Here is a 13,107-nt window from a genome sequence, read left to right on the forward strand (position 1 = left end):
TCAATAATTTTTTGAATACAAGGTTCTCTTTATAGATGTGTTTACATATATTCACTGTTATAGTACCAATTACCTCACAACTGTTAGTGGATTTTTATCCTGAAAATAGCTTTTTGAAATGAAGAGTATTGCCTTTCATTTTATTGATATCAGAAACTAAAGAGAGGATAGGTTGACTTCCTCAAATTAGATGGAGCTGACTAAGGATCTGATTTCATGTTTCCCTATGATCCCTTCCCATTTCTCATTAAACAGAAGAATTTTGGGACTCTCCTTATTTTAAAAAGGACTGACATGCTCTCTCCTGAACAGACTACCTCAAAACAGTGATACATAATCTATCATAACACAGTAGAATTACAGAGTTGGGAGATCATTTAGTCAACTTTTGCAAGACAGAATCAAAAGTAATTATGTTATTACTGAAAGATGCTTGTCTGACCAATTGTTAGGTAATTCCTGTGGTGGAAGCTCCACAGACTTCCAGGGCAAACTGTCGTACTGATTAATGGTTTAAAAAAAAAAAAGTTTTCTAATAACCAAATCAACTCTTCTTTATTGCAGTTTAAGCCTGTTACTTCTGTTCTTAGGCAACCAAGAAAACAAAGAATGGACTAGCCTTACAGACCAGGGGACTGGCTGGTTAGAGAACAACTTTGCTTGCAAGGGCCTGGGTGACACATTGGACAGCAAGCCAAACATGAGCCAGCAGCACACCCTGGCAGAGGCAGCCAACAGCATCCCATGCTGTATAAACAGAAGCTCAGCCAGCAGGTTGAGGAAGGGATTATCCCTCTCTACTCAGCATTTATTTAGGCCACATCCGGGTACTGCACCTCCAACATAAGAATGACATCAATAAACAATCATTGCAAATTCAGTGGAGGGCCCCCAAGGTGGTTGAGGGCTGAAGCTCTTGCCCTGTAAAGAGGAACAGGGCTTGTTCAGCATGGAGAAGAGACTGCTTCAGGTGGACCTAATAGCAGTCCCCCAGTACCTACAATGAGGTCATCAAGGAGACAGAACCATGCTCTTCAGTGCTACACAGTAGGAGGCAGAGAGACAACAGGCATAAATTGAAACAAGAAAGGTTCTGGCTCTCTATAACTAAACACATTTACACCAGGAGGACAGTCAGGCAGCAGAATGGGTTGGCTAGAAGCTGTGGAGCCTCTGCCCTTGGCAGTTTCAAAGACATGACTGCATAAAGCCCTGAGTAATCTGGTCTGATCTCACAGCTGACTGTTCCGAGATGAAGGTGGGACTAGAGACCTCCTGAGGTCCCTTTCAACCTGAATTCTCTTAAGATCTACAATTACTGTATTTGAGGATTTAATGAGATAAGTTTTTTCTTTTCCTGCTTTTAATGTTACAACAAACCAATTTGGCACAACTTTATACTCTTACCAGCACAGGGAAATCTCTGGGGTAAGTCCTGTTGGGGTTTTGCCCAACTCTTAAGACAATGGAATCCCACCCTGTGTGGCTACCCAGCACGTCACAATAGCAGTCCTATAAATGCTTAATTTTTTAGTTGCAGATGAAATAGTGTCACAGATCTTAAAAAAAAATCTCAACACCCAGCAAACACAACACTGAGAAATAGAAGGAGCTAAAAATAAGAGACAGCATATGTTTAAGTCTCACCTGCATACTGGGGAAGCGATTGTCTGAGCCATGGAATCCACCAGTGCAGCTTTTAATCTCAAGCGGTTTCCTATTAAAAATTCACAGTTTATATAACTCAAACTTTACAAATCACAACAGTATAAAATACATTCAGTCACGCATTGTTTACTTGTCTACTTAAAGATTCTTAGAGGCTTGTCCATAGGGAAGAGGAAGTCTTCAAGCTCTGGAAAAGAATGCCCTTAAAATCGGAATGATTTTTTTTTTTCTGCAAATGTTATCCCTTTGGAATTCTTAGGTGTCCAGAGTCATTTGAAATCAAATATGAGATGACATATGAACAAAATATTTGTTCTCAGGATAACAGATTTTCACTTCACTGTCATTTCAGTAACAGAACTCTACAGTACTTTATGTAAATAGATTCTTAAGATTTTTTGTTTGTTTTTTAATAAAAACTCTAATGTAATTTAGAGCATTCAGCTGGGCATCTTACAGTCTAATAAAAACAAAATCTCCAACATATGCCAGGTCCATACATATTATTGAAACACATACAGTTCTAGTAGCCAAAACTTGATTTGCATGACTTGCTAATGTTTACGGTGTTATACAAAAGGACTTACCAAATACATGGACTGAAAAACTCTTTCACGATGAAAGCCCTGGCGTATCACGGAGGTGTTCAAAATTATATTATTATAGCAGATGCCATTATTCTGGGAGTTGTAAATCAATTGGTCAGAACATGTAAGGTAATTAACAATAGTGGGCTCAGCAAGTTCTATGTATGCCAGTAGATAGCTCACAAGACTGATTGAACGAAGTAGTTATGCACATTCTTAGCTTTCATGACTCACTTTGGAAATTCCTAAAGTATGGCAAGATGTGCTCAAGTATCTGACAAAGGGGACCTTAGTTTCCAACATTTGTGTCACAAAGCCTGCCAATACCTGCATACTCAGCAGGGAGCATATCTATAGCTGCCAGTTTAGAATTAAACCTCCTCAGGCCAGCAAAAACTGTGGAGAAAAGCATGCATTGTTTCTTTGCAACGTTCCTTTGCTATGACAAAGAAGAATACCATGCTCCAATAGCTATCATTGAACTCCAATCACCTGGAAGAGAAAAGCTATGAGAAAACAAGAAATCAGTTGCTGTATAATCAAGTACTGTAAACTGTAACTTACCTAGCAAGTTGCCATTGGGAGTCTAAATAGAAGTGCAATGGTTCAATCCGGTCATTATAGGAATAATGAAAACGCTTGGGTAGCAGCTGTTTCATGTAAGCTTTGAAAGGCTGATTTGGTTCTATGCACTGAAATGTTTAAATCAAAATAGAAAATGTACATTTCACCGAAATTTTGCTTATGTCATGCACAGTTCTTATAAAGGGCTTCAATTGCAAAGGGTCTGCAATAACTTCCAATAAGGACAATCAGACTCCATCAGGTGTGGAGTCACGTGGTCTGGGACATAAAAAATAATAATAATTATTTAAATATCAAATACTGGCTGGTTTTGCATTCAATAGTTATTGGAAGAACATTTATATTGGATTACGGACATAACTCACTTTTTTTTTTCTTACAGCCTACCATTGTACAAAACCAAACGGTACTGCTTAGAATTAATAAAGAATTACACCAAGACATGAACATCATGATACTTTCACAAGTGGTAGGAGACTATCCAGTGCAATGATTCTGCAGCTGTCTAATACAGAAAGTAACAGACATTCAAAGGGTTTTTAGATTGGTCACTCACAGACAAATAGATTTTTCCACCAACTAAGATCCATGATTTAAAAATAACCCTAAAAACCAAAAACTAGCCAAAGAAAAAAAAACCACCCTCTACTGTAATATTGGAATTTTGAATAGTGAAGTCATCTATACAAACAGCATAGTTCCCACTGACAGCAGTGTCTGCACAACTGAGAGGCAAGCAGATTGTGGTGCAGGGATGAGAACAGAAGCCAGGTATAGAGTAAAAAAGCAAAATTCTTTAAGCTAGAACTGACAAAAAAAAAAAATCAATATCCTCTTTCAAAGCTGTTTATCAAAAAGGTGTGACCAAGAAAATCTTATGCTTGTCCAGGAAATGGAGCTGAGCTTTTCATTGACTTGGCCCTCAGCCAGCACGGTCCAGATACACAAGTTCTCCAGTTTGAAGAGCAACATGATACAGTGCTAGATAAGAGTTAGTGAAAAGAAATGAACACAAAACCTTAGTTAATGCACAAATGCAGATAGCCATGACATCTTACTCAGCTTTGACCTTCCCTTCCCCCACGTGGAACTACTTTTGTTGTTGTTTTTGTTAACTGTATAGCATATGGAAAGTCACTGATTCAAAGTCCATCTGCTATGTAAGTAGCCCAGCAAACAGCTGATGCTACAAAATACCTGTAAATGTCAGTGGAAATTAAGCTAGAAGAACAGATAAGACAACACTTACTGTGAGGTTTCTGACAATGCCTTCATAATTAACTGGAAGAATCATATGTAAGAATTAGTCACCTAAGTTAAAAAAATCAGATGTAAAATGAAAGCGTTTCCATCACGTAATACGATTTAGCTTAGTTTCAAAACATTTCTCAACGTAAGAAATCATTTTTTCCAGAATGAAAACCATATGGAGCAAAACAATCACTAAACTGTCAAACTATTGCTTTTATGAAATTTTAGTTCAGTTTCCCCTCCCCTTGCTTACTTATTTACAGCTTTAAAATTCTACACTATATTAGCCACAGTTAGAAAATAATCCAAGAAGTTTCCACAAAAGAGGCAACTAAATGCTGTGCTACTCAAGCTGGATTTTTCCTGCTCGCTAATAAACTTCTAAGGAAAAAGAAACAAATATAACTATCAGGACAGCAGTTTTATTTGGCAAGCATCCTTAGAAAGATAGCCAAGTGCAAGCTGGCTAAGATTCAGATGCTTAGACTCAAGCCAAAAGGGACCACTACATCATTTAGTTTGACATTTTGTATAACACAGGCCCATTGCATTTCACACAGTTACTCTGTCCTGAGTCTGATATCCAATGATTGACTAAAGTACATAAAGGATTACACGTGCAAGGGAACCATTAATAATTCCTGCATAGATACATGCAGCACTACAAAGACAGCTATGCTACTTCATAAAAACAGTGCACATGTCAAAAACAGGAGATATTCTGCTTCTCTTCTTCCTGAACTTGATTCCAGAGAACCTGGAATTGCATTTGACTCCCACATTCTCCAAGGAAACACTTAAAATAGTTTAGAATAGCATCAAGCAGTGAAGTAAACAGGACTTAAAAGTCACTGGAGTTGAGGCCTACAAGTTTTAAAGGGCATGAAGAACAATAATCTAGACATAAAAACCCCTGTGAAACATGAAGGAAATGCCTGCATTCAACATTAAAAAGTACCAAGAACTGCAGGCATTAAATGCAGGCAAAAATAAGACTGCATAATTAGAGTTTAAAATTTGTAAGCATTCATTGATTTTTACTCAGGTTTATTTGCGATTTACTCAACTGCTGTCAGGCCATTAGGCCATTTTTTAATAACTAGGAAATATATTATAATATTCATAAAATAATATGTAGGAGATAGTAACAACCTCACATTCCTTTAAGACAGAAATATAGCAAATTCATACATAAGCTGGTAAATCAGCAAATAAGGTGAGACATTAGGCGGGGATTTCTGGGCTGTCTTGAGCACCAAAGATCCGATTCAAAGAAATGCCATTCACAAGGCAAAAGCATTTGCAGCTGGGTCACTCTGAGGCAGCCCATAAAAGCAGTCTGTAAGATTCAAACACACTTTCAGACCTACAAAGTCAAATGGTCTTTAAAAACACAAGTGCACTACTCTATTTTCTCTTCATCATTATCCAAGTTGTCCCTAGTTGACCTTCACTCAGGTTTATCAGTGGAATACATGGATCCTAAGTTTGTATTCATAAAGCACAAAAGCATATAACCAAGTAACAAAAATTAGTTTACCAGTTACATACAAGAGAAATACTCATCTGGAACATTATTAGGTCTTAGGCGAGCTGCAGAACCAGGTACTACTATGAAATCTTGAACATCGTCCAGATAGCTGTTCAGATATGCTGTTTTTCTGCAGCTCCCTGCTTCCATCCCTGCAAAAGTAAGTAAATTTTATTTAAAAATGGGAATATCAATGTAGAGTAGCCTTGCTGAGGAGATGTGTAACTTAAATTGTAGAAGTCAGAAATGTAATTTCTCAGGTCTTTTTATCAGCAACCCTAAGACATCGGATCCAAGGAGACCACAACAATAATGTATGGAAGAAAACAAAATATTAATAGATACACACAATTAGCCATTTCTTCAGCCAAGAAAGACACTCCCATTGAATAAATAGACAAAGTTCCTTCTCTGAAAGGAATCTTACAAGCCTAAGAACAGTAGTAATGGCCAGACCAAATATTCATTTAGCCCAATATCCTACCTAACACTGTTCAATAACATGCCTAGAGAAATACCCAATAAGCACAGCAATTATGGACTGATCTGCCTCCCAGTGTTCCTTATCAGTTTCCAGAAGTCAAAGGGACTTTGAGTTGCATATTGCATTTGAACTCTTACTTTTAATAATTCTTGACAGGTTAATCCTCCATTAATTTTGTAAATGTTTTTTAAACCTGTATAGTTATTTGGCTTGGATCATTCCCAGTGACAATGAGTTCTGCAAGTCAATTTTGTGCTGCATGGAAATGGGCTTATTTTGTTGGTCAGGAAGAGAAGCAGAAAAAAGTTACTGGTACAATACATAACTTATTATAGAAATAATTACAGAAATATAGAAAAAGCTATTACAGAAATAAATCAAAGTTTCATGTTCACAGCCCTCTAATAATGGATAAGGGAACTGATGGTGTTATAGGTGTTATAGGTGCAAGCTGGAACACAGGAGGTTCCGCATAAACATGAGGAAAAACTTCTTTACAGTGAGGGTGACCGAGCACTGGAACAGGCTGCCCAGAGAGGTTGTGGAGTCTCCTTCTCTGGAGACATTCAAAACCCGCCTGGACGCGTTCCTGTGTGATATGGTCTAGGTAATCCTGCTCCGGCAGGGGGATTGGACTAGATGATCTTTTGAGGTCCCTTCCAATCCCTAACATTCTGTGATTCTGTGATAACTGACAGAAGGATATGGCTTGTATTTTCACTTCTTCAGCAATTCACAAACTATTGCTGCATAGTGTAGCTAAAAGACAGAATAAAATGAATCTATTTTTTTTACAATTCACATTTTTATTCTATTTCTTTTATCAGCTGGTAATTATCACAAGAGGAATTAGGAATGAAATATGAAAATTATTTAAACCCTCCCTATGTTCTCCACTTCTTCCCCCCCATAAAATAGTCTGATTTTCACCTACACTGATTGTCTCTTACACCATCTTGATAATAGAAAATGTAATTTCTAGGTATTAACTACTTTGTAAACCTTGCAAGAAATATGTAAGGATAAACTCAGGATAAACTCAGAATATTACTTTATAAAAACAGCTCTTCAAAATTCTGTTATATTTTATAAAATCGGATTTACCATGATCTGATATAAAAATAATGTTAAGGCATTTATGCAAGTTCATTTGCTTGAGGCCATCCATCAGCATCCCTACTATGTTGTCCACTCTCTGTAATGCCATAATGACCTGCAGGACAAAAACAGGAACGTAAAGTAAGTGTTAATCACTTCAATTAAAAAATAGAAGTTATTTCTAGGGAGAGTGAATAAATTTAAAATGTAACAGTGTATGCTAATAAAAAATAAGGAGCTCTTCTTATAGACCATTCAAGGCTACATGCAGTCCAGACAAAAATGAAGGACACAGGACCTAAAACTGTGCAGTAACCCCTGAACTCATGACAGGGAGCACATACAGCACACACTAACAGGAGGAACTGTGAGGACGGGAGAGTTACAGCATTCTCAATACCCCATCAAACCTGTTTTTTGCCTGTTCCTACTTCTCTCAGTTGTACACCCTTTAGATGCGTAGTCTTTATATCTACTGAGAAAGGACTCAACAGGTACACCTAACATTGCTAAATAAAAATGGGAACCTGCAGACTGCCTAGCACCTGCACTGCTCAGGGCTACCCCCATCTAAAGAAGGCTGGCTATATCTACACTATACAGCTCTTGGCCTCTATTTTTTCTGGGCCTCACACCATACTAAGACAGAGCTTCACATTTTTATGTGTTATTTCAGTTGAAGATGTTTTAAACAAACTAACAAACAACAACAACAAAAAACAACCCACCCAGATTATAGCCAGTGAGGGTGGTTTTAAAGTATGAAATTGAGGATGTTTATTGCATTAGCAGGGGCACAACCGAGGACAACAGGGAATGCCTAATGGTGCAGATGCTGATGGCAGAATACCAGAGGGCTGAAGAGAATAGAGGAAGCCAAGGCTGCCGGACTCTTCCTCAAAATCCGTGTTGGGAGAGACCCTGAAGCAACCTGTACTTGAAATTGTGACTGGATATTAGTGTCAGAACAAACTAGTTTAAAGGGACTGAAAAAGCCAAAGAACAAGCTACCAGTCTAGCACTGTTCTTGATCAGGCGTCTGGTGTTCAAGCTCACTTGTGTAGGTGCAACCACTGGGGCTACTTTTGAATACTTGCTAAATAGACAAAAGTATTTTTAAATTAAGTCATTCTGTTACCTCATTGAACCACTTGCATAAGATGTCTTGCTCGGTGTGAACAAAGATGAGATGCTCCTGGGGAGACTTTGTACAAACCCTCAGGGTCTTTCTCTCCAGAGCATTCCTGACATTCAGAACTTTAGATCCACTTACAAACCAAAGAAAAGGATAACCAGTTTAAACACGTTCCCTGTCCTGCAGTTCCAGTTAGTTTTCTGCTGCTTCACTGGGCACTTACAATCAATCATCTTACAGTTCCTTACAGGAACAGTAACTGCTCACACCTCAAGAGAAATTGGCAAGAGCTTTCCACTGTTGTCACCACTGAGGTTAAATGCCCAGTTAAGCTGCCCAAACTTCCTGACCATTCAAGATGGACAATTTTTACAATGTTCCTGAATTTCCAAGAACTTTTTCCTTTGGATTTTTCACTTTTGTTTGTTAAAATGTAAAGCTATTTAGTACTTTAGAGAACAGTAGCAGTCCTGAAGACTATTTATACAATAGGTACACCACAGACTGATGGGGTGAACGTCCCTTTTATCACCCTCTTTCCAAGAAGGCATAAAATCTAACTGCAGTGACATAAGATCAATATACATCTAACCTTTGCACAGAGACTGGGGGAAATGAACGACAGTTATAACATGAATACTTAACTACCAAAACTTGGTCCATTACAATAAAAATCTCAGTTCTTGCTAAATTGAAAGTATGTAAGTTTTCTGTCCCCTTCCTCCCCACCCCCTAAAATCAACATAAAGAATTAGTAGGAGCAGATAAAATAACATACACGACACATCCAAACGTGCTTTGGCAATTTAAAAGTTATTGAAATAAAGAAAATAAAAATTAGACTTACTAAATAGGCTGTTTATTACATGCTTTGTATCAATGTTAATTATGGATGGGCTGTTTATTCATAATTTTTTTTCCTAATAAGCATACTGAACATGGTCTTGGTTAATCTAATATGTATTATGGAAGTTTATTACAGAGTCAGAGCAAAGCTTCAAATTAAAAAAAAAAAAAAGAAAAAAATTAAGAAACTACAAAACTACTCACTCCGCTGCTTACTGGTCCAAACTTATGGCCTGAGGAATCTGGTTCTTCTAAATACAGAGTGTAAAAGTGTGGTCTATATCAAACAGTACCAAAAATGTAATATTTTACATACATGTTGAGACAGTTTGAAGAGATTATATTTCAACAATGGTTATCAAATATTGAAAACAACACTGTCATTCAGAGGAAGGATACATTAAAGGGAAATAACAGAAATGTAACTTAAAAAAAGGTTTCAGCCATAGAAACAGGCTTGCATTAAATAATATTTTAACATTGTTAGAATAAAGCACAAGATATTTTTTAAACCAGAAATCATATTTACAAATTGCTTCATTACAATACCACTCGAACAGGAACTTATACTTGCAATTGTACACCTACCGTTCATCTTCAGGTAACTGCAGCCAGCGAAGAACAGTTACCACCCTTTCTTCAAAGGGGATCGAGCTGTATCAGAACAATACAAGATCAACCAACCATATATTTCCAAGAGCTAAAAAATTTTAGTTGCACATCACAGAATCAATGTACTTTAGCAGAGAAAACAGAGTTCAACTGGATGCCATTAATGGCTATTTAACAGGATGCAAGTTTACTTATGTTAATTGCCTGTGACTCTACAGGAGTTAATGGCCTATCTAAAGCTTCCTTGAATATTGTCCCCATTGATTGCAATGTGATAGGATAAAGCTCCCAGTATTGTTTGTGTTTAATTATACAAAGAAAAAATTGGCTTCAAGGTGCAAAATCATGTGCAGGTTTTCATTCCTGTATTATGTTTTGAAAAACTTTTGTTTTGGGGGTGTTTTGGTTTTGTTTTTTTTTTTTAAAAAATGTTTAAACATTTTGAATACAAGTTCTCATACTATATCAATTACTGAAGTAGACCAACAATAACCATGTTGACCTGTAACAACATGAGGCACCCACAAAGTTAGTAATTCAGCTACTTAACACAAGTTCAAGTAACAATATATGAGTTCCTAAGGGAAAAAAATGTAGGTAGTAAGTCAAGAATCAGAATTTCCGTGCTATATGAAGAGTGTAGGAAGAAACAATGATCTTAGGAAGACAGAAATGGAAAGTCCAATTTCTTGGGTGAGATTTGAGATTATTAAGTAAATGATGATAAATAGATTTATGTAGATTTTTCATTAGGCAGAAAATGTTTAATTGCAGTGAAGAGCAATCACTGACTAAAATACGACTGCCTTAATGTGAAATATTTTCAAAATTTGCAATGAAAATAATTTTACATTGGAACAATTTACCACAGTCAACAGTTAAAACTTTAGTTTTAGTGGACAGTATCATGTCAAGACCTGATCCATTCAATGTATGAGAGGTTTGAAGTGAATGACTCTAAACACACCCACGAAAGATTTTTATAAATAGAAGCAGAAAAGCACTAAAGCTTCACAGCTGGCTGCTCTTAAAGCTGATTTTTCCACATCTTTCCTGTAAAACATTTGCTGAGGAATGACAAAATGATTAGACACAGAATCTACGTTATACTGAAACAAAGCTAATTGGATTCTATCTTTTTTTTATGTTGTGTACCACTATTTAGAACAGCAGGAAAAAAATTTATGCTTTCTCTGGTATCTGTCCCATTGCAACATTTGAAGTAAATTACTCATCCAAGCCAGAGGAGTTTACATACCTATTGTATTTTTCATACAGGTTTGGAAAGGTTCCATTAACTGCTACATCCGACCCAGGCCAAAAGAAGGTACCCGCTTTTAGACCTTGGTACCTAGCTGTTAGCCAAATCTGCAGAAGAACAAGTGCCATCGTTAGTGCAGCTCATTGAATTAGCTAAGTAACTGCCAGATCCACTACCACCCCACCAACTCTGCACCTTTCAGTAAGATCAAAATCTAAAAATATAAGTGGTGCACTTTGAACAGTCAATCTTGCATGTCATCACTATCTGCAGTCCAGATAAACCTTGCTGCCTGATCCCTTATGGCAAACACTCACATCGCTTCTGCTGCTACACCAGTGGGAGCCAGGACAGAAGTAGAAACCATTAGCTACCATGGTGGAGCAGTAATGCAATGGTAGAACCATAGCTGAACACCAGGAAGGGGAAATGTCTCAAGAATAGTGAAGCAAGAAGGGGTGGGAATGTTCCAAGGACCTGTGCCTCCCATACTCTGAAATATGGGAGCAAGAGTTTTGTCAACTCTTCTGATTTTACTGCTAATCTCATGATTTACAGGTTTCTGTCTGCGTTCTGCATGTTTTCCTGCCTGACTTGTACACCACTTTCTTCTCAGTGGCCTGCAAGGTGTGCACTTGTGTGTTCCTTCCTTAAAGGAAAAAATAAATCAGTCCTCCCCACATTACGAAATAGTTGAATCTATTCCCTTGCTATTGTTCAGGCTAGCACTCACCCTAACTTTCCCATGCCGCTTCATTTTGATGGCAGTCTCAGTAGACTTGCCACAGCTGTATGACTGAACTGAGACGTTTTCTTTTAAAATCACATCTTTAGACTTAGTAGTAATTTGGGCAGAGTGTAAACTTTTAATACTGCTTATTACTAAAACTAACAGGTCTGTGGATTTCCTCAGAAAAGTTAATTGCAAGTCCACTTCATATTAAAAACAGAACAAAATCTGGTATCTTTATTAGTTATTTTAAGATCATTTTCTCCTTAGAGAAAATTCCATTTAAGTTCAACAAATCTGTTTACACTTGTTTCATTTGTCATTTTGCAGCTCTAGCACGGCAATTCCTAATCATGCTGAGTAATGCTTCTTGACTGACCTAGAAGTACCCGCTGTACTCTTTCAACACCACTATGCGTCCAAGTGATATTAAGTAACATAACAACAGGCTGCTGTACATTATCAGCAGTGTATTAATACTTACAGGCTGTCCTTGGTACCACTGTGGATTAAACTTCTCTTCACTTTTAAGGGTGAAGGATGCATTTCTTTTGGGGTCATACATCTTGTTATCAATTATACCATGAGATTCAGGATACAGCCCCTGTAATTGAGAGTATAGCTTGTTGCAGTGTTATAAGGAAAAGGAACCTTTTGGCTACACAAACAGATATCCATTAGACAGATGTGTCCAGTGAATAATCGACATGTGACTTTTACTCCACCAGTACCCCAAGACCCAAATTCAACAGCATCACCTATCATTGCTACCAAGCTCTACTTTCTAATTCTTAATTGCTTCTCACTGAGATTAAAAAAATATAGGCAAGCAACTTGCTCTAGGATCAAACTGGAAGACACCAACTCAGTTCACACATGTGTTGTACCTATAGTACCAATGACAAAGCAGTTACCTATGCTGGGCCTCCATCACACGACCAAAAACCAGGGATTTCAAAGGAGAATTGCATATCAGCAGGTGAAAGCTCTAGTTGGGGATAACCATCACATAAGCAGCAAAAGAAGTGCTCAAAGGCACCAGCTGTTAGGTAGTTTTAATAGTTTGTGCTCTGCCTTCAAGCAGACTAGCTCCTTTTTACATTAAAGGATATAACACCACCACCATTAGGACCCTGATAAACACCAGGGCCTGCCACATTTCACAAGAATGGGGGGGCTGAGACAAAGCTCTGTACTGTATTCAGGGACACTCTCACACAGCTGCAGTGCATGATTAATGCCTCTTAGCTGCATATTCAAACACAGATATTTGAGAGGATTACACAATTAAATGTATCATTCCTGAACCTGTGCTCCTC

General features: G+C 37.5%; 1 protein-coding gene across 3 annotated transcripts in view; it reads right to left on the reverse strand.

The window, feature by feature from the left end:
• ENPP1 (ectonucleotide pyrophosphatase/phosphodiesterase 1) overlaps positions 1 to 13,107 on the reverse strand; it is a 78,238-nt gene that overhangs the window by 15,890 nt on the left and 49,241 nt on the right. For all 3 annotated transcript variants that reach the window (XM_068415975.1, XM_068415967.1, XM_068415986.1), the window contains exons 8-16: positions 12,273 to 12,392; positions 11,056 to 11,165; positions 9,774 to 9,839; positions 9,390 to 9,462; positions 7,211 to 7,319; positions 5,643 to 5,774; positions 4,090 to 4,121; positions 2,820 to 2,947; positions 1,648 to 1,717 (exon numbers count right to left, since the gene is read on the reverse strand). In XM_068415975.1, coding sequence (XP_068272076.1) covers positions 1,648 to 1,717; positions 2,820 to 2,947; positions 4,090 to 4,121; positions 5,643 to 5,774; positions 7,211 to 7,319; positions 9,390 to 9,462; positions 9,774 to 9,839; positions 11,056 to 11,165; positions 12,273 to 12,392 — 840 coding nt within the window. The remainder of the gene's footprint in view (positions 1 to 1,647; positions 1,718 to 2,819; positions 2,948 to 4,089; positions 4,122 to 5,642; positions 5,775 to 7,210; positions 7,320 to 9,389; positions 9,463 to 9,773; positions 9,840 to 11,055; positions 11,166 to 12,272; positions 12,393 to 13,107) is intronic.

Source organism: Nyctibius grandis, chromosome 1, assembly GCF_013368605.1.
Source record: "Nyctibius grandis isolate bNycGra1 chromosome 1, bNycGra1.pri, whole genome shotgun sequence".
In the NCBI taxonomy this organism is placed as follows: Eukaryota; Metazoa; Chordata; class Aves; order Nyctibiiformes; family Nyctibiidae; genus Nyctibius; species Nyctibius grandis.